The 24,751-nt window shown below is 40.9% G+C and overlaps 1 protein-coding gene across 4 annotated transcripts in view; it reads right to left on the minus strand.

Moving 5' to 3' along the window:
* LATS2 (large tumor suppressor kinase 2) overlaps positions 1-19,947 on the minus strand; it is a 49,454-nt gene extending 29,507 nt beyond the window's left edge. For 2 of the 4 annotated variants that reach the window (XM_053935350.1, XM_053935352.1), the window contains exons 1-2: positions 19,621-19,696; positions 14,905-15,480 (exon numbers count right to left, since the gene is read on the minus strand). In XM_053935350.1, coding sequence (XP_053791325.1) covers positions 14,905-15,243 — 339 coding nt within the window. In that variant the 5' untranslated portion in view covers positions 15,244-15,480; positions 19,621-19,696. Of the gene's footprint in view, positions 1-14,904; positions 15,481-19,620 lie in introns of all 4 variants that reach the window. The other 2 variants (XM_053935351.1, XM_053935353.1) reach the window with 2 other exon arrangements.
* Between the last annotated feature and the right edge of the window lie 4,804 nt (positions 19,948-24,751).

A 24,751-nucleotide genomic window follows, 5' to 3' on the forward strand; every position in this document is an offset into this window, starting at 1 on the left:
CAGTCAAAATTTTAAATAGGATCTATGTGCTAAAAGCCAAATGAGCTTTCAGTGAGTATTACAATGCTCCCATTTAAGCAATCTCTCCACCAAGTGACTTTGCATTCTTTCCAACCTGAAGTGTATGGACTGGGCCATCCCACCAGCTGACTACTCATTTACTCCTGTCTGAACATTAAACCATTTTTTCAGTACAACTTCAAGGTGTCCTCTTGTAGAACGTTAAATAAGTAGACAGTAAGAACAACAGAGATCTCTATGCAAGCAATAAAACCTCTGAACATAATTATTCTCTCATCTTTTCTGCATTGCAGTCTTCTCACATCTCTACCCTAGAAAAATCAGTCCAGCTTGTAATGTCTTCTGGGTAGAGACCTCATTTTTTACAACAATGTTGCACCACACAGCTTTACGCCCATGTCAGGGTGAAATGGAGGCTTTTTATTTGATTGTCACTGCAATGCAAATGTGAAATCCAAAGTGAGTAGTAAAACTCTTGTTAGCCATTTACACTGGTAATACCATCCATATCACACTGAGGTTTTATCAGTTTCTAGCATGCAGGTCATAAACGAAAGATGTCGTTCTGCTAGGAAAGGTATGATCTTTTTTTCTTATAATGTCATTAGAGATGCTTGGAAAATTCTGTGAACACTGACAGCATAATTTAGAGATGAAAGAGGGAATATACCACGTATGCTACAAGTTACAGGAATATCTTGGCTGGTTATTATAACTGGTTATTCAGTTGTCCATGTAATCTGAAATCCAAGCTACCAATATTAAAGAGATTTGACCATCATTTAAGGCCAAAATCTGTGCCAAACCCTAAGTCTAAGTAAATGGACTTAGCATGTGTGTGTGTACTGGTCAAACAGGAGGACTCTTTTATTGCTCAAAATAGGCAGCAAAATCTGGACCAATGAAATCACTAGGAATTTTATAGCTGATTCCAGTGAGGGCAGAAATTCAGCTCAAGAATCTTTATATTCTAACATGGTGGGGCTGGGGATACGATCCCAGTCTACACACATAGTGGATCTGAAATCCCAAACACACTGCTCTTCTTTCACAGTACTTTCACAAAATTTTCTCATCTCACTGCATTCTGCACAGTGGTGCTCAGACACCAGATGGGTTCTGAGCAGATTGTGCAGGCAGAAAGTTCACTTTTTGTCTTCTGACCCAAGCAACAAAGATGGACCCCCTGTTGTTGCAGGTGGGGTCTGAGGAAGGAGGACACTGTTACCCAGTAGTAGATGAAATTAAAAGGCCTTCCCATCCCCCTGCAGCACTTCCTGCAATGCTCCATACACTAAAAGTCATATAACACTACAAGCTGGATCACAGCTCAGTGCATTCCACTGCACTTTGTCACGCTTCCCTGACCAATACTATGCCAAAAATTACTAGCTTTAACAGTTCTCTGGTGAATAAAAGAGCTTTTGCAATTCTGAAACAGAGCTGAGTTTTTAATTCATGTTAAATCTGCTTTTCTGTTCTGAAGGAACATTTTTAACGCTGCCTGTAATTCCCCTTCTGTGCTTTTTTTACTTCTGTAGTGACTCTTGTGAAGCTAAAGGAAAAAACCAAGCTGACTAATTTTAAAAGCCTTAAAGAGATCTCTAAAACACGCCTGAAGGAAGTAAAAATATGACCTACCAAAATACAAAGATGAAAAAGACACACATCACATTCATATAAATCTCAAAATACATGGCAATAAGATTCACAAGAAGGCTACCATAGACAACAAAATCCAAAGTACAATTGCCAAATGAGCACAATTTTGGAAAAATACAAGACTGCTCCTACAAACTCAGATACTCTTGCAGTTTAGAACTACGCCCTAAGAAATTTTCCTCTGTAATTTTTTATGCAAAACTCATGCCTACAATTACCAAAAGAACCTGATTATGAGAAAACTGTAAAACAAACACAAGCACTTAACAGACTAAAATGCTCATTATAGCAATGCTTGACTCCTCTCCATAGCAGAAGAATACCAGCATGATGCATGTGCACCCAAAAAAGGGATCCTGCCTCCCTCTAAGCCAGTTAGTTTGCTCAGCAGATCAAGAACTGTTGCCGGCTCCAGCCCATTTTTGGAACAGTGGGTTTCACTATCCAACCCCATCTCCAGACTGACCTGGAAACATGCCTGCCCTGATTTCTCCTTGCATATGGAAATAATAAAGCTATTTTTACCTGAAAAGCAAATCCTTTATTTTCTTAAAAACAAGCACAACCATTGCAACAAGCACAGAAGGCAGGCACTTCAAACAGAGGAGGGTGTTACCTGAAAGTACAAAAAGCAATTAAACCTTGTGAACAGAGCATGTGGGCAGAATGAGGGGTTAAGCATGACTTTAGACAGCAAGCAAACAAAAAACTGAAAAGAGGGTGGGAGGGAGGAATGCAAGGTAACCTGGAGCTCTTAAATTCAGTAAACTGAGGTGGTGGGGAAAGCACCTCTGCAGTGACACCAGCTAGAGCCAGGAGCAGGCACACACTGGGGGAATCTGGTGGGAACCCCACACTGCTCTCCCTAGTGTGCAGGGAGCAGCTCAGGCTCGGGCTGCTGCTTCTTCCACCCTGCAGAGTGGAAGAAAAGGGCTTTCCCAACATCCTGAGCATCATCTCTTCAAGCCAGATACACCAGTTAAAACAACCAGTTTCCTATTAATGGTCGAGTTCAGCACTACCACCTTCGATACCCAACTGCCCTTCCCCCTCAAGTAAGTGCCAAATATCAGCCTCTCTGCTCACACACCCACTTCCTGCTTTTTAGCAGGAGCTTCATCCTTGTTACACTTCCCATTGGCCATCACTGTCAGATATCACTCTCCTGTCAGAGTTTAAACCTCAACAGCGACACTTCCTCTATCCATTAGCTGCTCTAATCTGAGAGTCAAAAAGAAAAAAAAAGAAAAAAAAAAAGAAAGAAAAAAAAGAAAGAAAAAAAAGAAAGAAAAAAAAAAGAAAGAAAAAAAAGAAAGAAAAAAAAGAAAGAAAAAAAAGAAAGAAAAAAAGAAAGAAAAAAAAGAAAGAAAAAAAAGAAAGAAAAAAAAGAAAGAAAAAAAGAAAGAAAAAAAAGAAAGAAAAAAAAGAAAGAAAAAAAAGAAAGAAAAAAAAGAAAGAAAAAAAGAAAGAAAAAAAGAAAGAAAAAAAGAAAGAAAAAAAGAAAGAAAAAAAAGAAAGAAAAAAAAGAAAGAAAAAAAGAAAGAAAAAAAGAAAGAAAAAAAAGAAAGAAAAAAAAGAAAGAAAAAAAGAAAGAAAAAAAGAAAGAAAAAAAAGAAAGGAAAAAAGAAAGAAAAAAAAGAAAGAAAAAAAGAAAGAAAAAAAGAAAGAAAAGAAAGAAAGAAAAGAAAGAAAGAAAAGAAAGAAAAAAAAGAAAGAAAAAAAAGAAAGAAAAAAAAGAAAGAAAAGAAAGAAAGAAAAGAAAGAAAGAAAAGAAAGAAAAAAAAGAAAGAAAAAAAAAGAAAAAAAAGAAAGAAAAAAAAAGAGCCTCTTCTTAGACTCGAAAACCACAAAACTACTATGTGAATGTGGCAAAACAAACTAGCTCTCTGTTTAGTGGCAGGAGTTTCCCCAAATTCATGGCCTCAATAGTTTGTTTGCGAGGACGGCTCCACTAGCTTGACACAGAGCTTTTTCTAAAGCTAGGCAATGGTCCTGCTTGCCTAAGTTAATGGGAGAGAGGAAGAGAAGGAAGTTACATGCATGGCAGAAACCAAGATAACTGGCCTGCCCTAGATGTAGATGCTGTGCTGATGCTGCAGCTGTTGCTGTTTGGCCTGTGTAGGGCAGGGTGAAGACTGAGTTCATACTCCACTACACAATGGTGAACTTGGGAGCACAAACCCTCCTGCTCAAAGCAAGAAATGGTTCTTTGCAAAAAAACCAAAAAATCCTGCTAAGCATGTAGCACTGCTATTTGCTCAAAATAGTGCTCCTGGAAGTGCTGAACGCATACCAGGACATTCTGACCTTCCCAGGAATCTGGGAGAAGGCAGCTCTGCCTCCAAAGCAGAGCTGTGTCCCAGACTCTCTCTCCTGAACAGTGGTGTTCCAGGCTCGGGGGGCAACAGATTCTCCCCGGCAGGAAATCTGAATGCCCATTTCTGCCTGAGGAGAAGGAAGAAGGGCCTATAACAGCAAATTCTCAACCTCCACCAGTTTCTAATGCTTACAAATTACAGAGAAGCTCCTGGAAAAATCTGTTGCTAATGCTTTTACAGCACAAAAGTAATAATGAAAAAATACTTTTTCTAGTTACTTTCATGTGGTTAAGAGCCCTGAAGGTTCTCTTCTCAGCAAACAGAGAGATGAGGGACGGGGGGAGGCACACAAACGCAAATGAAAATTCTTGTGGTTTGCTTTCCAATTTGCTGGCACTTCCCATTGAGGTCCTCTTGTAGTATGGGGAGGTGGCTCATCACATGTCCTAGCTGACACTGATGACTTTTGCCCACTTGTACGTTCCTAGGCTCTAGGTCTTCAATTTGCACTGCTGAACACTGCACCAGTAACTTCTCTCCACTACTTGCACGACCACAACACCACACATTTTACAGGCTCGTCATTAAACACCTTCCAGAAAGCACTCAATGGACATAGTGCTTGCATTAATGAACATAATAAAAAGATTTTCTAAACAGGAGGGATGGCCAACGTGCAAGAAATGATCACAGGAAGAAGATGGAAGTGAGTTGCCAGCATAGTAACTGCTGAAGCACCTGGAAGAAAAAGAAAAATTCCACCCTGCTCCAGCACACATCCAGCAGGTTGCTACCATGTCTGGGCAGCACAGATCACATGGGCAATCAGGGGATCATCTAAACTACAGGGATCCTCTGAAATAGAATAAAACAGTGCTGGACAACCAGAAAAAACAGGCTCCACCGAGGCGTAATGCATATCATTTGGAGCACTCATTTGGAGACAGGACAAAACCAGCCCAATATGGAATGAATTTATCTTGATTCAAAGGTCTCTGTCTTTTGACCACAACTTTTTATATTTTTAATTGGTACAACCAGATTTTTTTTGTATCCTTGTAAACAAGGATATCCCACACAAATTAGTATTTCAATTACGTTGATTGAATTGGATTTTATGCATCTTTATCAGGCTGACATCTGGCAGGATGGTGGAATGAATACAGCAACTGTGGCAATGCTGGAAGAAAAGCATGAATAGGACAGGTGGCTGGTTTAAGCACAGCCTATGAAGTCCTGACACTGAATAGAAGAAAAGATGCAGAAATGAAAACATAAAGGGTGTGCTGGGAAAGTTACATTACAGTTGCATCTATCATTCTTTAACATGTCACACCAAATTTTTCATATGAAAGGCTGAAGTCTATAAAGGAGTTATTCCTTAGTAGTTTGCAATTATAAAAAAAAAATAACTCATTTAGGGTATTCAGAGGCACATAGAGAAAGGCCTGTAGGAAGTGTTGAATATTAGTCATTCAAACCAATGGAGCAGAAAAAGCAATGCAATAGGACAACAGGTAAAGAAAGGAAGGTATAGACTTGAAGAGGCTGGAAGATAAGAACTGATACAGTGGGAGAACAAAATGAAACAAACAGGGAGGGAATGAAGCTGCAGATAGCAACAGTGATCTCTAAGCCTCAGCTGACATTTCCTTTTGTTTTGAAATAACCCCCATCCAACAGATTCAAATAGTGGATAAAATCCAAACGTAGCCATATAAAGACTTTTACAGGAGTAATTTTACACTGCTAGTTCTCCATCTAAAGTCAGTCCCTTTAAAGGGCAGAAACTTAACCATATTATCACACAGTAGCAGCAGCCTTCTTTCTAGCATTTTATGCATGTGAAGTGCAAGACCCTACATCTTTACATGCTTTGGATTAAATGAGTAATTTACAAACATTGCATTAGAGTAATGAAGGATGTAGAAAAGGAGGATAATGAAGGGTATAGAAAACAGTTGCAAAATGCTTGGTCATTCAAGCCGTATACATTTAAATCCCACCATTTTCCCAGTTCCCACTGTATTTGTATTTCTCTAAGTGCATAAATGACTGTGTGTGTCACAGTAAGTTTCACACATGCACACATACACTGATAATAATTAAAGACAAAGCAGCAGGACAGGACATAGTTATTTTCACAGACTGTCCTTGCCATGGCCATTACCTGATTCACAAAGTTACAGGTACCCAGTGTTCTTTGACTTCAGCCTTCTGAAAATTAACTGACCTAAAAATAATTTTTTGAAAGTATTTTCATATCCTCTCTTGCTCTTTTCATCCTTCACCTCCCTAAGGAAATATTTTTAATTACTTGGATTCACTCAAAATGAAGAGCACAAATTTCTCATCAGGAAAAAATCCATCTCTTACACTGCAGGGAAGCAGAACATAGCCTCAAACATTAGAATATTGTTTCCTTAGACTGAAAAAGAAATCCTCAATACAATACCAAATCCTGTGGATTGAGATCGTCACAAACAGCTGGCACGGTGCAGACACTGCAGTCATCCCAATACATACATGCACACATGCATTGCTTGTATGAAACCAAATTTCTATGTGTCAATTTATAACCCAGAAGCTTCTTGTGAACTGCCAGTGACTGCCCAGATGGCAGGACAAGTCCATTAGGAACAAACCAGTTTTGCTGTGCTGCAGCCATAATGGGAGACCCCATCAAGATCAGAGCTGACAGAACCACCTCAACAGAAGCGGCCCAGTAACATAAAGCCAAAAATATTTCTACCAGCAACAGTATTTTGGGTGATGTGCAGCAGATGTGTAGAGCAGGCAGACAGCAAGAGTTTGACTAGCTGACTTTCATCAGGCTTTCATTAAAGTATCTTCTGGAGATGGGAAACTGGGATCCCTCTCAAGCCTGGACAATATGAGACTACTACTGCTAGGATAAGACCACAACCACAATTCCACAGCAACTTCAGCCTCTAATCTGGTAATCAGAGGCATTGTTAAATTAATTTTTTTCCAAAAAGCTAGGGAATCATAAAAATTTAGAAATAAGGGCCAGCATTTCCCACTCTATGTCTCAGCTCCAAGCAACATAAAAATGTCAGATCTAATCTACACTTACAATTAGCTTATGAACATAAGCAGAAGGAGTGAAAGAAGTTAGATATATTGCACATGCTATACACATAACCTACATAAGTTTAAAGCCCAAATTAACACAAATATTTGTAGCTTTAAGCAAACAATGATCATATGTCTGTCCCTGCTTGATTTTACTGGTGCAAATTGCATTTGTTCCAGCAGTACTTTATTGTGGAACATCTACTCTATAGCTAAAGTAGCCATAGCCACAGGCAGCTTGTAATCCACTCAGAACTCTTTCTGAGGTCAAAGAAAGGAAAACCTTGGTCTAACCAGCTGTTTCTTAAGAGTGATTCAAGGCAATGGTGGGGAATTAATGGACATATCCACTACATGAGAAAAACAGCAGCTGGCATCACCAAGTAGAAAGATACGAAGGGCTCTTTCACATCTCTCTTCACCTACTTCAGACAGCACTGCATACAAGCATTTGCAAGTCAGAGACAGGCAGCACCCAAGAAGCAAAGAGTGCAAGTACTGGAGCCTGATTTACAGAAGATTAGGGGGACACATGGACAACACACATGGCACATGGACATTCTATAGGAGTTGACACCACAAGCAGCTGCTGAGCAGAATTTGAATGCTGAGCCCATGTGAGCACCAACAAGCTGTGGTCTGCTTGAGATGGTGGTACAGCAAGAAAAAACTGAAGAAAAACAAATGTAATTGTATGTTATTTTATGTATATTTGCCCATGCTTTAGGAAAAAGAAAATATTTTTTTTTTAAAAATCTCTCCTCAGAAGTAAGGCACATACCTGTGTATCACATGAGTAGCAAGGAATTTTTATTTTCATTGTACCAATATTTAATTAGCAGCTTTAACATAAGCTTTTAATTAGTTTAGTAACTACTAAAAGACATTCCTAGGTTGAATTGAGTTCTAAATGCACAACTTGACCTACCCCTAAAGACTGTAGCATGCAAAAGTCTTGTATCAAGTCCTTCCGCTGAAATCTCTCTAAGTTTAAAAGTGTTATTCAATTTCTTTAAGAAAGAAGAGAACCCCCACAGATAAGCAAAAAACACCCCACATCCCCCTTCCAATGCAGAGATGCTATTTTTCCAGTCTCAGTACAAAAAATAAAAATCACATTGATCCCTCTCAGATACTGAAGCTAAAAGAACAGTAGAGATTTAGTCTGAGAACAACCTAAAAAATGCAAAAGGAACTGTTACACCCTACTACTATTGTGATATCAGCTTCCTGTTAGAATAATAATGGCAATCTTCACTTTTGGTCACAAGGGCTTTTTATTCAGAGACTGAAGTAAATGCTTATGCAGATTTTTCAGTGACTGTGAAGAAGTCATTTCCTTTCTCACAAAAAAAAAAAGAAAGAAATCCATAGCTCAAAATTCTACTCACAATTAAATTTTAATAAACACAATTTAAGTATCCAGTGCAAGTTAATCCTGTACCCTGTTATAGCAATATACAATTTTATATTTTTACATTGATTCCCAAGCTTCTAGAATGTTTATCTGATATGAGGAATAGGAAAGTTTAAGATAACTCAAGATTCACACTTATCTACAGTTGAAGTCTAGCATCTGATTCCTGTCCTGTCATTTCAAACACAATCCTACTATCAAGATGTAATTCATTCTATAGTTTGATAAAGAAGAAAAAAGATAACAGGAATTAAGGGCAGAGTTTAAAATATTCTTGTTCAGTGCAATATTACTGCCCAGCTGCCAAATCTTGTCATGCGAAGGAGAACACACGATCATTTACAACTGTTAATAAATATTTCCACCACCACAAAAACTCAAGGGAAAATACTTTTCTGTCTTCTGCAGGACAAGCATATTCCAAGCCATGCTCACACAGAACAATACCAAGAGCACCTTCTCAAATACATTGTGAGAGTTGCGTCATGACACAGACAATCTAAGTATGCTCACTAAGCCAGTATCATCAAGAAGTGACAGAAACATAGGAAGACTGGTGACAAGAGAAAGGGCTTAGGAGAGAAAGGTGTCAGAAGCTTTCAGCTGAAAAGCAATCTCCACCTCTTATTTTCAGCCCCTGGAAAGCTATGACTCACTTTTTTTCTGAAGAACTGAAATGACTTAAGTTGCTAACCTCAGGCATATTAGTAGGAAAACACATTCCGTTACATGCTTTGATGGAAGAACACTGCATTATACTGGAAATCTCTCAGAAAGACTGAAACCAAAAAGGGAGGTTAGAAAGAAAAAAGTGTAGGAAAAGGTTATGAAACAAGTCCTCAATACATCTAGTAAAGAGAAGGCAGAGTGAACAACTTACCTTCAAATGATGGATGCAAATGAGACACCCAAGAGACTGTTGGCCTGAATTATCAGATCTATTTCAGTTGCTAAAATAAAACCTTTCTCCTGCATTCAGCAGCGAGTGCCCTTATTTGAGCATCCCTTTTTTCCTCCTTGTAACCCAAAATACTTCTACAAGCAGCACAGCTTGTAATGACTTGCACCACATTAACCCAGCTGGTCAGAGCATGGTGCTAACAACACCAAGGGCACAGGTTAGATCCCTGTATGGGCTATTCACTTAAGGGCTGGACTTGATGACCCTTGCAGATTCCTTTCAATTCAAAATATTCTGTGATCCTAACCTTTAAAGTATGTCCCACAGAATAACCCAGGCAATCTTGTAACAGCTCATTCTTCAGTCATTTTTCATTAACCAAAAAATCTGGACTGAAAACATCCTGAAGATGACTAAGATGTTCATCCTGGAGGTTTTGGTAAATAGCTGGGCAGGCAAAACTCCTAACACAGGTAAAGTTTACTCAAGCAAACACAAAATTTTATTACAGGACAGGCCAATGTTATGAAATTAATTCTCTTGTTTGCTATTACAATTTTTGCTGTCCTTCACCTTGAAGGCAAGCTGTCTCTTTAGACTTGTCCTCTTAACAAATACATCACTACTGATATTTTACTGCAGCAAAGCTTCAGCAAGTCTGTTATCAAAACAAAACTCTACACTGTATCTGTTTCCTGTCACCACTCCAGCATTATGGTGAAAAGTCCTACTGCTCAGTAACACACTGCTTGATGGCACATGGATCATAGGTGGACAAGCATGACCTATACAGAACAGGAAGAACAGAATACTAGTTCTACATGCTAAATGCAAAAAAAGGACTTTTTACTCAAGCTCTATTTGGCAGAACAGAATTTCCCTCACTTAAAGGACTGCAAATATTTGTTCAAATTGAGAGAAATACTTTATTCTCCATTCTCAAAATCTGAAACCAATCAGCATTCCCAAACCAGGGTAGAATCTTTGCCAAATGGGTTCAATAAAAAGAAGGTAAGCCATGATGAAGAGACTGAAAGAATCCTGGAATGCAATGAGGAATTAAAAAAAAAAAAAACCAAACACAAAAACAAAAGCCCCACCCCACTTCTACAAACTGAATTTCATTAATTCAGCATAGCACTGATAACAAGGTAGTCAACTTGATACTCTTACACACATTATCACATCATTCCACAAGCACCATTCAATTTCCTTGAAAGGCTCTACAATTAGTAACCAATGGACAGTTCTTCCCCTTCAAAATATCCTGATATTGGCACAGGGGGTACATGTTTTACTCCAGATATTTATAAAAACCTCTGGAGAAAATGAAGCATAAGAACTTCCCCACTTCACATATTCATAGTTGAACAGCAGATAGTATGTTACTGGCAGTATGTAGCCTGTAAAAAATCCTAAAACATGATTTTTTCTTAAAAATAGCTGCCCAAACAAACCATGTCTAGAAATCTTCACCCAGAAAAAGCACCCTTTGCTCAAAGGAAAGTTTGCTTGAGGGAGAGAAAAAAAAAACCAACAAAAGTGACAAGTGTGTAACATTCCACAGTTCATCTAGAACTGCTGCAGCCCACTCTAAATTACAATGTCAGTGGCTGTTTATGCTCTAAGGAAGTACAGTAAGTACAGTACAGCCCATTCAGGTTGTTGGAATGCTACTGATCATACACTCAATTGCATCTATTCATTAGAAACATTCAGTCCACAACAGCAGCTGCTTTTACCACCACACCCCAAATGCTGCCCAGTTGCCCCAGGTGATTCCAGTGGTTTACAGCCCACAGGGACAGATGTCCCCCACTTTTGTCCCCCTACACTCTTGTCCTTCCAAGCCCAAGGACTTTTATTTACTAAAGAATAGCATATTAGGTGTGCTTTTGGCTTCAAGCTTTTACAAAGAAAAAGCTCTTGTCTTTTGCAGTCATGCTCTGCGAGTTTCAAAACTATTGAGGCTGCACTAATTATTTTTGATTGAAACTCCCTAAATAATTACTGTTGAAAAGATGACTTAAGCAAACAACAGACAAGTTGCGCCATTTGTTTCAGAAAAACAAAGACTAGTTATGTGTGTTATTTTAGTTTTTATCTCTTAAAAACAAGAAAATATGTCATCGTGGCTTCTTTCAGGTGAACAGCGAAGTCCCCATTAAGTTTAGGGGATCAGATTTCACTCTAAAACCAAAAACTACACAATGGCTGAAAAATAAATCTTTCTGGAAGAAAACAGGTCATTTAAAAGAATACTGGCAATTTTCTAACCAATTAAAAAAAAGTCTGTTTTCATATATAACACCTACGATGACTGCAACTGAAAGACATGAGAATTTGATATTTACTTAATAAATTACAATGCATTTCATATCCTTGTTAAGTCTACCAATTGGTTTATAATGAACCTCCTCGCTGTGTGGGACTTTCATAGAGCAAGAGTAAAGTAATAAAATGTTATGCTTCCTTTTTATTTAATAAAACCAAATTCAACTTCATCTTAAAACTTAAGAGTCACTTTAGGTAGAACAGGAAGATACAAACCCCAATAAGCAACATCGCCTGTAGGATGCAAAATGGTTGTTAAAATCTACCCATGCTACAGATATGTGGAGCTAGTTAGAGTAATTTAAGTATCCTTTCCCTAACCTCTAAAATACTTTTCCTTTTCAATTGTCACTACTTTCTTTCACCCTTCCAAAAGCCCTTATTGTGGCTTAATAAACAGACTGAAGAAGAATCCTAATCCTTGCATGGTGTCCACCACAACATTTTCCACAAGGTGTTACTTTTCAGTGTTCCATCCAGGACACCAAAAGTCATCAGCCCAAATCCAGCTGGAAAATGGAGTTCCCATAAGATAAAACTTTCAGTGTTATAGCCCTCTACTCCTTCTTCACAGCTTCCTAGAATGCTCGTGAATAGAGCTTCATATGCCAAACTGCCAGATGCTTCACGATACTTGCAGCACCTGAAGAGCTGATTTGTGTACCATGAAGCAGGATCAGGAGGGGTAAGATTTTGTTTTCTGCACGCTTGCTCTAGTGGAAGGATCAAGTACAACATTAACTGTTCATGGACTGAAATCCTTAACCTCAAAACAGCTTCTCATAGCTTTTGAAAGGGGAAAGTTGGGTGTAGGCTTCAATGCCCATTTACCAACCTCACACATGCATTGGGTTCAGAGGTAAATAAAAACACCCCCAAAGAAACTGAAGCTGCCTTCACTTCTCTGTTAAATCAGAGATATTTTGCTGCCCACAGGACTACAGAAGATGTCCACGTGGTAGGCATTTAAAGGCTTTGATTCACAAGCAGGGAAAGGATAGCTTGGGATCACTGATTTAAAAAACATCATTATACAAAACAGTTCAGCGTCTGATTCAAATCAGCTCAGGCACCAGGGGGAAAAGAAGAATCTATAGGTAGCAATCAGGTCTGTCACCCTACACTATGCCATCTCCAAGGTCAGATACCATCCACATCATCTCAAGAAGCTCTACTCATTCACAACCCTCCAGGACAGGGAATCTTTATGTGGTCTGGACTCACCCTAGGAAGCTCAGCATTTTTATTCACAGGATTCCAGTCTTGAAACCTCTATTTGGACTCTAGCCAAATGTGACCCTGGTTAAGCCTAGACCTCAGTGCCAAATGCACCTAAAGAATAGGCCCAATAATGCCATTGCCAGGCAACAAGTCACAGCAAGGGAGAAACAACAAATGGGAGGATGGAAGGATCATGATCAATGAGGAGGGGCAAAAAAAAAAAGCCCAACCAAAAATGTGAACAAAATTTAAGGAGCAAAAATCTCCACATCAGAGTCAGAACTAGGTTCAATGCTCTAGAAGCAGAAATACCACTGTATGAACATTGAAGTCAAAATAGCTGAATATACTAAAAAAAATTACACATATACTTCATTATACTGCTTTGAATACCAAGACCTTTTAACAGGTGTTCAGGTATTTCTGTTTTATATATTGGCTGTGCTGTAGTGTGCTCAAAGTACTTTCCAAGATTTCAGTCCAACAAGCCAAGTTCTATGTGTGAATGATTTGTCCCTGTAACCTACCAAATGTGCATTTCCAATCCAGAATCCAGCTGTGCTCATTTAACCTTGGCTCATATGCACAGGGAGTGTTCCCATCCTAAACAGCTAGGGAAATTTAGAGGCTAGAGTTCTAAAAAACACTGGCGTACTAGAGATCAGAGAAAATCTTTAATTCCTCCAGTTAAATAATTCAGTACTGCATCTTGGTTCATTGGACTAGGAAGTGTTTAGTTGTTCTGCAACACTTATTAGATATGCAATCTACTCTAGCTCTGATTAGCTTGTGCAGCATAAACTCTTTGGCATAGAAACAGCACTAATTAATATTTATATAGCTCCAGGGAAATGCATGTTGTTATACTGTTTGTAATAATGTTTGATGTTAGTTTTGTTATACAGAATCAGAATATAGTCTAGGAGAGTGAAAAGACTCACATTCTGCCATGAGTGAATGGGGGCTAAGTTTTGAAATCAAGGAGATGCCACTGAAAGCACTTCGGTTTTAAATCTCTCCAATTTGTATCAAGGGCTAAAAATGGAAATGTTTCAGCTTGTCAACAACTGCTATTCAATCACACGGGAAAAAAAAAGTGTTCCTACAACACTCAGAATCTGAACCTAAACCAGCATTTTTTCTCTAAAAAGCAAAATTTTGAACTACTTCTGGACAGAGGTGAAAGTTGACACCAACACTGGAAGCACAAGCAAGATGAATGCAGCTCAACACAAAAAGACTGTGTTATGCACCATGTAAAAGGTCTCTGAATTAGGAATATATTCTAGCATCAATCCCAGGATGACATAAATAAAAAGCATCTCTACATCAAGTCTCTGATCTGAGCAGTGCTACCACCTCTACATAGAAGCAGAGAAAGCGAAGAAGAAAAGGTGTGGACAGAATCACTGCAGTCAGCTGAACATCCATCCAAGCCCTCCTGCTTCTGGCCAACAGCAAGTGAGATTCTTCATACCAGATACTGTGTCTATCATTTCTTACAGTTTTTTCTGACAGTGAGCTGGGCTTAGATGTGCTAGACAAAATTCCACCCTACTACTCACTACTAAGGCTTGTTACTAAGCATTGCAGGGAAAATGAAGAAACAAAAAAAGAAAAAAGAAGAAAAGAAAGCTAAACAAAAAAAGACAAGCTACCCTGTTCAGTCTCATATATCAACTAAGGAAACTATCGAAGAATCACAGAAGAATCCTAGAGGTGACCATGACTGTCTTTAACATAAATGAACCCAACACAAGTCACATCTGTCCCCAGTAAGTCCATCTATTCTGCTGCTCATACAGCAATATGACTGCCAGAAGAATCAGTGCATTTCCATGATTTTGACAGCCACCATCAAAATCCTTTCTTCAGCCCAGAGTATAAATTTGTTTTGACAGCAGTGCCAATCCCCCCTCCCAACTCATACATACCTGATCACAACCTGCATTCACCAGTTCCTGGAGCATCTGCCTGTTGACTTCCACAGCTGCTGTGGTGCTTGACTCATTAGCAAAGGGCAGCAGAGAATATCTGATTTCTCGAAGAGCTTTCTGATATGGTCCAAACTTGGGCGTTTGTCTCATCTGCTGCTGCCTTGCAGCATCCTTCCCTATTAAAATCTTAGGGTCCAGAGAAGTTTCACTACCTGCTCCAATTGGCAGTCCCTGACCTGAAGATTTGGATGGCTGCTTTAAACCTTCTCGAATCTCTTGCAGCCTTTGTCTGCTGTTTCCAGAATATGTCGTAGCAGGAAAAGTCTTTGGCCTCATTGTTGATCCAGTTTTCTCTAAGCATAAATACAGCTTTATTCTTTGTTTCTTTCAAATTATTTCCAAAAAGTGTCACTTGATGGTATCAATTTCTTGTAAACATAATCCTTGAAAGAGAAGAAGAAAAGGCAAAATTCTCAAGAGATTTCTGCCAATGCTTTACTTCAGCTCACAATCTTCACATTTCCTATGGAAAATGAAAATCTGTGGAATCATCATTTTGCAGACTGACAGTGACTGAAACAAAAGAAAATAGAAAGTATGTTCAATTAAGTAGATATTGTAAATGCCTCTGAAGGGACAGCATGACAATTAATCAAGTGAAAATGAATCAGTTTAACCTCTTAAGCTGTCACAGTTGGATATCCATTAATGACTTTCACTTTATCTGTTTTCAGCAGGATTCTAGAATGTTCTCTCAACATAACCAATAAATAACTCATTTTTCTTGTAAGCTTTATCTTCAAAATAAATTAAAATAAAACTCCTAAAAATCAAGGTTTAAAAAAACTAGTTTAAGAATTTTACAGTACCTAATTGTGGCAAGTTTCCTACCCAATTGCATAACTGAATTCTGGACAAGCCTATCCTATTTCATAAATAGGGAAGAGTACACTTATGAAATGTTTTTCCCCCACTTAAGATTTTGTTTGTTTTACACTAGCTGAGCACAGTTTCAGAAGTTTATGAAAAAGATTTATAATGGAAATATTGATGACTCTAACCATAGCAACTTCTAGTATTTCAACAACAAAGTGAATAACAGAAAGACAAGATATTTTGCCTTTCCACGTGATTAACTTAGCAAAGTCCAAAGGTAACAGTTCTCACCAGAACTGGAAGGAAGAGAGGAGGAAAAAAAAGAAGAGAGGAAAGGGTATATGATATTTCATTAGCTGTGCCTTATAGGGCAGAAAGGGAAAAGACAGGTAAATGGAGCTACACAGTAAGAGCAGAAGATGAAGAACCAGATCATACAGCATCCCAACAGAAAAAGAAGACTTTGAGACAGCTTTATGTTCTCTGCTGCATGTCAGCTCTTCTGAACACCTATGCAGCACAGCTGAGCTACTGTACAACTTGTGATCTCCATGCAGCAGAGGTTACAAGAATCCTACCTTAACTAAATCTTTATGCATCACGATAATACAACCATGAAATAATGGTGTGTTTGGAACAGGATCAAGACAGCCTAATCAGAAATATAACCTTGCTATTGATGCTGGTTATGCAAGTTGGCTTCTTCTGCTGCCATTTGCACTTGCAAAGTGACTTCTGAATGGTGCTCCAGCCACCTTGCTGGTAAGGGAAGAATTCCATTCAGTTGTTTCCAAATTGCAAATAGAGAGGATGGTAACACACTGTATGTTTCTCACCGGTACTCAGAAGTCGATTGGATTTTTTTTTAAAGGTGCTTCCCTTTTGATCATAGGACAATTATCACTGGAAAGGGCTTCTCTGGGAAGTACTGCTCTTTATTTTCTCATGCTCATACTAAAACCTCTTTTTGTTGTGATAGCTGTACCATTTCCCAAAAAACCAACCATTTCTATGCATTTACCATCACTTCTCACTGCCAAGCAAACAGCTTACTGCTGTGAAGCCCAAAAGAATCAGAACACATTAACCTCTGAAGCCCACCACCACTTCTTCATCAGGACAGAGTCTACTTCAAGCTTTCCTCTACCAAGGTCTAAAATGCAACAGTGCAGTCAGACCCCAGACTCTTCTGTGATGGTTTAGCAGTCTGAAATGCAGGAGCACAGATTAATCACTTGAGATTAACCCAAGTCAACCTTTTTTGTTTAGGATTTAAATGCTCCATTAACTAAAAACCACCTATAAGGTGTTTGAGTCTTGAGCTCCTCCATTCAGTGCTCTCCATGAATACCCTGCAACGCTAACTCACAGAGAAGTGACAGCAACATTTGCCAATTGTTTTAAGGGAAGTGCTAAAGCTGTTCATCCAGATTTTGATGTTTCCACAAACCAGCTATTGGTCAGTAACAGATCAAACTTTCATTGTCCCAAGCGAAACAAAAGCAACTGCAGGATGTCAAAAAGATTTTTTTTTTCCTACTTGGACAGAATATAGCAAAAGATAATACACAGGCTTAGTAAAAAATAAAACACAATAGCATTGCAGCCTTCTGTGGATTACATCATAACTAGCTAGTGCTTAGAAGATACAGAGCAATTAACTGGTCAATAATTTTCTTTCTTTTCCTGCCAGCAGCAGGCACCATATGGCTTGGTTTAGACATCTAGGTTGTTCTTCCTTTTCAGTCCCTGTGCCAATCCTCAGGCCTGGGATGCACTGGGAAAGCTTGCAAGCCCCCCACCTTTTTGCAGCAAAAGACTGCTTTCCCACTTACACACATGCTTCACATAAAGAACTTCTGTGACCTTTAGCCTCAGCTCAAGTCTAATAATGCTGGGTCAAGCCAGCTGGCAACTTCCTCAGCTTACATTTACAATACTGCTTAAACCAGAAAGAAATGTTGCTCGTTCAGAAAGTATGGATGAGAGAAGCAACAGCAGTATTGGAGCTAACTGCAAACCTGTTTCATATTTTGCAGGTTTTTTTTTTTTTAACTAAAAATGTAAGATAAGCAAAAAAAAAAAAAAAGGGAACTAATTATTACAGATGATTTACAAGGAAAGACAAGCTGTTGGCTTTTTTATATCTTCCTGTGATTTGCATTTTTCAGAAAAAAACAACATAAAATGGTTGTATGCTTTAAAAGATATGTAGTGTGTCTCATTCTGTCTAAGCATTTCTAACTGTACATCAGGATTTGGATAATTTCAAATCCTTCTAATTTGCACCCTGCCTGCAGCATGGATGTAACAACAGCCTTCCTGCCATCAGAATAAATTATTTTTGAGTTGTTAGCCATTCTGACTAAACAGTCCTAAGGTCTTTTCCAAAATGTTACATGTTCTGTACTAATTAGAAACTTCTCCATTATCCTGAAGGATAATGGACACTTCAAGCAGGTGCAGCATTACTTTAATTACATCAAGTTAAACAATTTTTGAGTAACTGATTATTTTGTTTCATTTGAGAAATACCAATAGCTGCTGTGTCAGCAACCAAACAACCAATCAATGACACACTGAAATTATATGTTGATGTCTGTTTTCCCAGCAGCACTATCTATTCACTCTCCTGTTTCTTCATTCACCAACAGGCTGCATGTGCTAGCGGCTCTGTGGAGCTGGGACACAGGCAAGAAACTAAAGCTCACCCAAGCTGGTGAGCTGTTTCCCTGTAACTGTGCAGGCACTGGAGTGGGCTGAACTTGAAATCACTGCGGTATAGGAAGGAGTAAAGTTTTAAGAAACTGCTACAACTTCCTTCCATCTCTCAATTTACAGGTATTGCTTTGTGGGCTTTTTTAGAACACCAATTCAAGAAAGCAGGGGCTGTTCACTTTGTGTTGGAGGTCTACAATGGGGCGGGAAGCGTTTCAGGAATTTCATTATTTTACAAACCGTGCTCCTCTTTTATAAGTGGGCACACTGTGGAAGCGAAGAAAAGTGGAAAGGGGATTTCCCCTAAAACGATTCCGCCTCTCCTGCTAACAGAACTGTCCAAAACTGACTCTGTGCCCGTGTCCCACTGCCAGCCACAAGCACTGGCCCAGCTGAGGGCTGTGGGAAATAGCTCACCTTCCCCCTCCACAGCAGCCCGGCAGTGACCGACCGCAAAGTCCGGACACTCCAAACGAGCCCTTTTTGCGTCATTTGCGCGAGTGCCTTTCCCGGGGAAAGGGGTATTTCAACACGCACACCGCTCACGAGGCAGCGGAGAGGGTGGCGAGCTGCTGGCTTTTGGCAGTGACCTTCAGCTGACTGGGAACAGCGGGGCCCCCGCCGCAGCCAGACGGGACCCCGCGGGCTCTGGATGCCCCCGGCCAGCTCCCCGGGGCCCTCGCTCCCTGCGACACCGGCCCCGCAGGGTCTGCCCCGCCGGGTCTCCTCCCACCCCCGCAGCCCCTTCTCCCCCAACTCCTTTCGTGGGCAGAAACCTCCCAAAATAAACTCCGGCCATTTATTAGCAGCTCCGGCCAGCTGGGGCAGAGGCCTCGGACAGGCGGACCCCCACCCCGCTCCGCCGGAGCAGTGCTGCGCTGTCATACGAGTGTCCGGAAAATGTCGGAGGGTGCGGGCAGGGCGCCCAGGCTGCCCCCACGAGGGGACGCACACACGGGACGCTCGCTCCCGCTTCGAGGACCGACCCAGCTCCGCTCGCCCGCACCCCCCGCTTCCCCACAGGACTCTCCCTTCCGCGCAGAGCAGTTTTGGGGGATGGGGAGCGCTCCCACCCGGAGCTGAGGGGGAGCCCGCGCCGCCCGCACCCGCTCCGCTCACCTCCCCGGGGCGCCCGGCGCCGCCGCTCGCCCTCCGGGGGTCGGCACGGCGCGGCTCAGCAGCGGCGGCGGCCGCGGCGGCGCGGGCCGCTCTCCATCTTCCCCCTTGGCCGTCCCGGGCGCCGAGTGCGGGGAGCAGTCGGGACATTCGCTACATTGTTGGCATTCCATTCGCGCCACGTGACCCCGCGGCGCCCGCGTCATTCCACTCCCCTCCCGGCGCATTCCAGCGGGGGGAGGGGCTTCCAGGGCGGGAAGGGCCGGGAAGGGCTGGCGCGCCCTCAGGGACCGAAGTAGGGGCCTGCCCTCCGCCCGCCGGCCCCCTCGGGCGCCCGTCCGTAGGTTTTCGAGCAGTAAGAAGCGACACTTTCTCCCCTCACAAAACCCGCTCCGCGTCACAGCAGCTCCTCGCTGGGTTCTGGCGGGAGAGGGGCGGCACTGCCTCCACTTGTTGAGGCAAAATGGGCCGGGGTAGAATCATGGAATAGCTTGGGTTGGAAGGGACCTTAAAAGACCATCTAGTTTCAACACCCTGCCCATGGAGGGCACCTTCCACTAAACCAGGTTGCTTACAGCCCCATCCAACCTGGCCTCGGACACTTTCAGGGATGAGGCATCCACAGCTTCTCTGGAAAACATAGGTGGCTTGGAAATGCTCTTCCACTCACCCCATGATCCAAACTCATTTAAATTGAAAGGTCTCTGCTGATAACCATTATTTCTACCAGTATCCATTCCATGCTGGACTAACCAGGCACATAAAGTGACAGCACTATCAATGCCTGCTTGGGGTTTCCTTTTGGTTTCTGGTTTGCTTTGTTTTTGTTTTTGATTTTGTTTTGGTTTTTGTTTTTTTTTTTCCTGAGGAGCAGTTACTTGTTTTTCATGTTGTTTCATAATGGTGAGGAGACAAGGGAGCTATGAGGTATCAGAGGACTGGCAGGGAATTCACATCTGGAACAAAAATGCAGAATGAAGCTGCAAAGGATATTTGGATGCAAAGTTCATATTTGATCTTGCCTTGATGGAGGTACCTGGAACCAGATTCATAGACTCACTAAGACTGGAAAAGACCTCTGACATCATCGAGTCCAACCATTAACCCAACACTGATGTGTTCACCACTAAATCACATCCCCAAATGCCACATCCATGTACCTTTCGAACACTTCCAGGAGTCGTGACCTCCCCACTTCCCTGGACAGCCTGTTCCAATGCCCCAACCACCCTTTCAAAGAAGATCTTTTTCCTAAGATGCAATCTAAACCTCCCCTGGCACTACTTAAGGCCATTTCCTCTTGTCCTGCTGCTTGTTACCTGGGAGAAGAAACAGACTCCCACCTCACTAAACCCCCTTTCATGTAGCTTCAGAGAGTGATGATGTCCCCCTATTAACCTGTTTTTTATGAAAGCAGGAATAATATAATTTTAGATATCTCTCTGGTCTTTAAAAGACAATTCACAATGAGAAATAATCCCCACGCTCCCAAATACAGTAGTGTTTGGATCTGGGAGGCTGGCTTTGACCCCCCAGCATGACAGATACGCGTGCTAGTCATAACCAGGGGGTATTCATATAGAGTAAAAACCATAAGAAAATAAACTTTCTTATATATAGGCATATATCTTTAGATCATTAGTATGGAAGAAGCCTGCAGTCCTGAAATTCTTCAAAATTCTTAAAATCCTGTTGCACAGCTGAGAGGTGCTCATTGTAGGGTTGCTCTGTTTGGCAGGGAAAATGTCAGTCTTGCAAACTGTTAAGACGTGTTTAATCATGCAACGAGCCCCAGCGTCTTCCACTGGACTGCAAGCATGTATAAAGAGAAGCCTGTGCATAACTGTCTTTCCAGGATGGGAGCTATATTTACAGCCTTTTCCAAGCCAGGGAGACTATTTTTGTAAGTAATATACTTACGGACAGTCCTATCTCAGGATATTTCTCTGAGCTTGTTTATTGTAATTTTTTTTTTAATGTCTTCCATGCAAAACTGTCAATAGTGCCTATATGAATGAATAATGCTTATTAAAAAATAGTGCTTATAAAAGTGCTGGTTTGGGAGAAGAATAGAGTGCTGCATTTAATGAGAAAAATGCAGCCTGGTGCATAGAAATTGTTTAGCATCTCATCTGAAGGCAGTCAGTTACTGTATATATAAATTGCTGTCAGAATTTCAATAGTGTTATTGACTGGAATATATTGCAGGGCAGGGTCAGGGTGGGGAAAGAGGAAGCCTCTCACTCTGGAAAGCTAAAGATATGGAAATCCATTAGGTTCTGACCAGATTCCAGTGTTGGCAATATATTGCAGGAAAATGTGGGTCATTTTGCAATCTTCAAATACCTGCAAAACTGAAGTAAATTTTAAATGATATGACAGATGCAGCATGGCTTCATTTTCTGAATTACTGCTGTGCTTATCCGATGAAGCATAGCAACATGATTGCCCAAACCAGACATTGCTCAATGGCTTGAGACCTTTTCCCAACAAAGTTCAGGCTGGTTTAAAGGAACAGCATCAAAATTGCTTACTCTGTTCTATAATACTCTTTTGTAAGATCTGCTTATTAACCACTTTCTTAAATCTAAATAAAACAGATCTTTTAATTTACTTTTCCCCTTTGGAATTGTTTGTTTTCCTATCGCATTCTGATCCATCTGGGAATGAGACTCAGCTGCACTATTTTGCTTCCTGGTTCCAGCCAGCTGCACTTTCTGAATTTAATGCATTTGCACAGAGTTGGGTATAGAATTCCCACTAGCAGAGCAGCAAGTACAGGTGAGTTGGGTTGCATCCATCCTCTAGAAGGTGCCCATATTCAGCAGGTGCACCACAGATGTAAATACTCTGTAGACTGTTTCTGTTTTTACCCTTTTAGAAACCCAAACTAGTGGAAATCACGTTCCTCAGAAATACTAGGGAAATTGAAGTCTAGGTTGATACAACAACTTGGTTAAAACATGATTTGATCTTTGTAAGGTTTTTGGAGATTACCGTGAAAGTAATCTCTTCGGAAATTACTGTCAAGTCTTTCTTCCCAGCTATCTTCTCCCCAGTAAGGCACCTCCAGAAGGAAAGACTCCATAAAAAGAACAATACAATTTGGGCTGTGTGGAGCAGCAAGTCTGTTCCCAGACTAGACTATGAGATAATAATCGACCATGAGTAAGGGTCATTGTGTTTATTCATGGCTTTGCTTCAAGGAGTGATGCTGCTGAGTCTGTGGTGATTGCAGCACTCACCTGATGACTTGCCTGAGCAGCTGTCTTGCCGTGTGGGCAAGTGGGAAGGACCACAGATCCACTATTTCACATTCTTTCTCCTTCCACCCACCTGCAACAATGAGGGTGGTGGGAGCTCTACGCAGCTCCATCCTGACATCTGATGTGTGTTGCCTCATCTCCTCCTTGTACTCTTGTGTTTCACTGTTTGCTGGGCCACAGTGTCTCTTTCTAAACTATTGTATTTGGAACCAATTACCAAATCGTGCTGCTAAAAATACTCCTAGCAACCAAGTAATTATGATGTGGGTGGATGAACTTTTTCTTTACACAGTACTAATCGCCAACAAAAGCTTGAACCCGTTCAGAAAACTTGAAAAAGTAAAGCAGGAATATTATCAGCAATGCCTAGTTCTCTGCTAGTATTTTTCAAAAAGAGGAACACACACATGTGAAATAATAGTGAACATGTGAACATATGTGAGCATACATACACAAGGAATTTGCTGACAGTGACATCCTGTTTAGAATAACAGTGACATATTTAGAACAAACCAGTGTGACATAACATGAATGATGTGCAAGGAAAAAAGACTTTACAATGTCACTGAAATGTTCTTGTTTCAACACATTGATTTTCTTTGCAGAGTGATACTGGGGAATTGCTCTTCCCAAGTCACCAACACAAAACCAGTTTGAAACAGCAGTTCTGAGTTGTCCAGCACAGTACAGACAATACAACCTATATGTGAATATAATATACATGTTTAACCCTGATGCAAAACTGCATTTCTGGTGGTCAAAGTTAGACTCAGTGCTTCAATAATTGAATAGGTGAAAAAAATAAACTGTAACCAAATTCTAAGTATAGTTTAGGTATGCTTTTTTTTTTCCCCCTTAAGAGTATGCTTATGGGATCTATCACAGCACTCTTTTGGAGTGGCAAAGATGCAGTGAACGTGAGACCTGGTATTTCAGAAATTCATTTTATTTCAGCACAAAGTAGTGAAATAGGACAAATCTAACCGAGAAACTGTCTCAGCTTGCACACAGATTGGTTAACTGGGTAAGGCATTCTGGATGCTTAGACTGCCTTTACAGCACTCATAGGTTCAAAAGGTTCAAAACTCTGAATTTCACAAGCACCCACGTTCCTATGTACTCTGCTCCCAGACCCAGACTTTGTATCAATTATTGACTGCAGCTGGAGCCCAGCAGAGCCCAAGAGGACTGTAGGAATGTCGGGACTTTGTGTGGAATTTCACCAGTGTGAGCCAGTTGTGCTCTCCATTTGGAACTGAATTGCTGAGCCAGTTGCGCCCTCCATTTGGAAATGAATTGCTGAAGTGTTCAAGTCCCTGCAATCAGCTTGACAGCATCACTTTGTTCAGATGCAACACAGATGGCTTTTGAGCAACACTGCCACCCAATCTGGAAATTTTAGAAGTTTTAGGCTGTGCCCTTCTGATCCTGGAGAAAGGGTAATGCAGGACATGTGAAGTCCTGGTGACAGGTCTGGGCATCCAGCAACCATCAATCTAGCCTGCAATTTTCTTTTCATTGAAGGCCTGGCACAGCAGCATCTCCCAGCATAACAATACCCCCACCACAGCTTTGTCCTTCCTGCCACATGCTCTGAATGATTCACACTCCGGACAGAAGGAAAAGGTGTGGGAGGAACACATGCGTATTCAAAGCCCTTGGCTTGCTGCAGAAAATGAGGGACTGGTGAGGACAAGGGTAGTTTCCCAAAATGTCTGTGTGGAGGAAAAAATAATGAAGGAGTTGTGAGGAACCCCTATCCTGAGGGAACAAATGAGGCACTTTTGAATTCCCAGAGCAACTGGTACGAAGGTAAGGATTTGGGACTAGGATACTTCTAAAGGAGCACAGCATGCAGAGGCAGCACC

This window comes from Vidua chalybeata, chromosome 2 (genome assembly GCF_026979565.1).
Source record: "Vidua chalybeata isolate OUT-0048 chromosome 2, bVidCha1 merged haplotype, whole genome shotgun sequence".
NCBI lineage: Eukaryota > Metazoa > Chordata > Aves > Passeriformes > Viduidae > Vidua > Vidua chalybeata.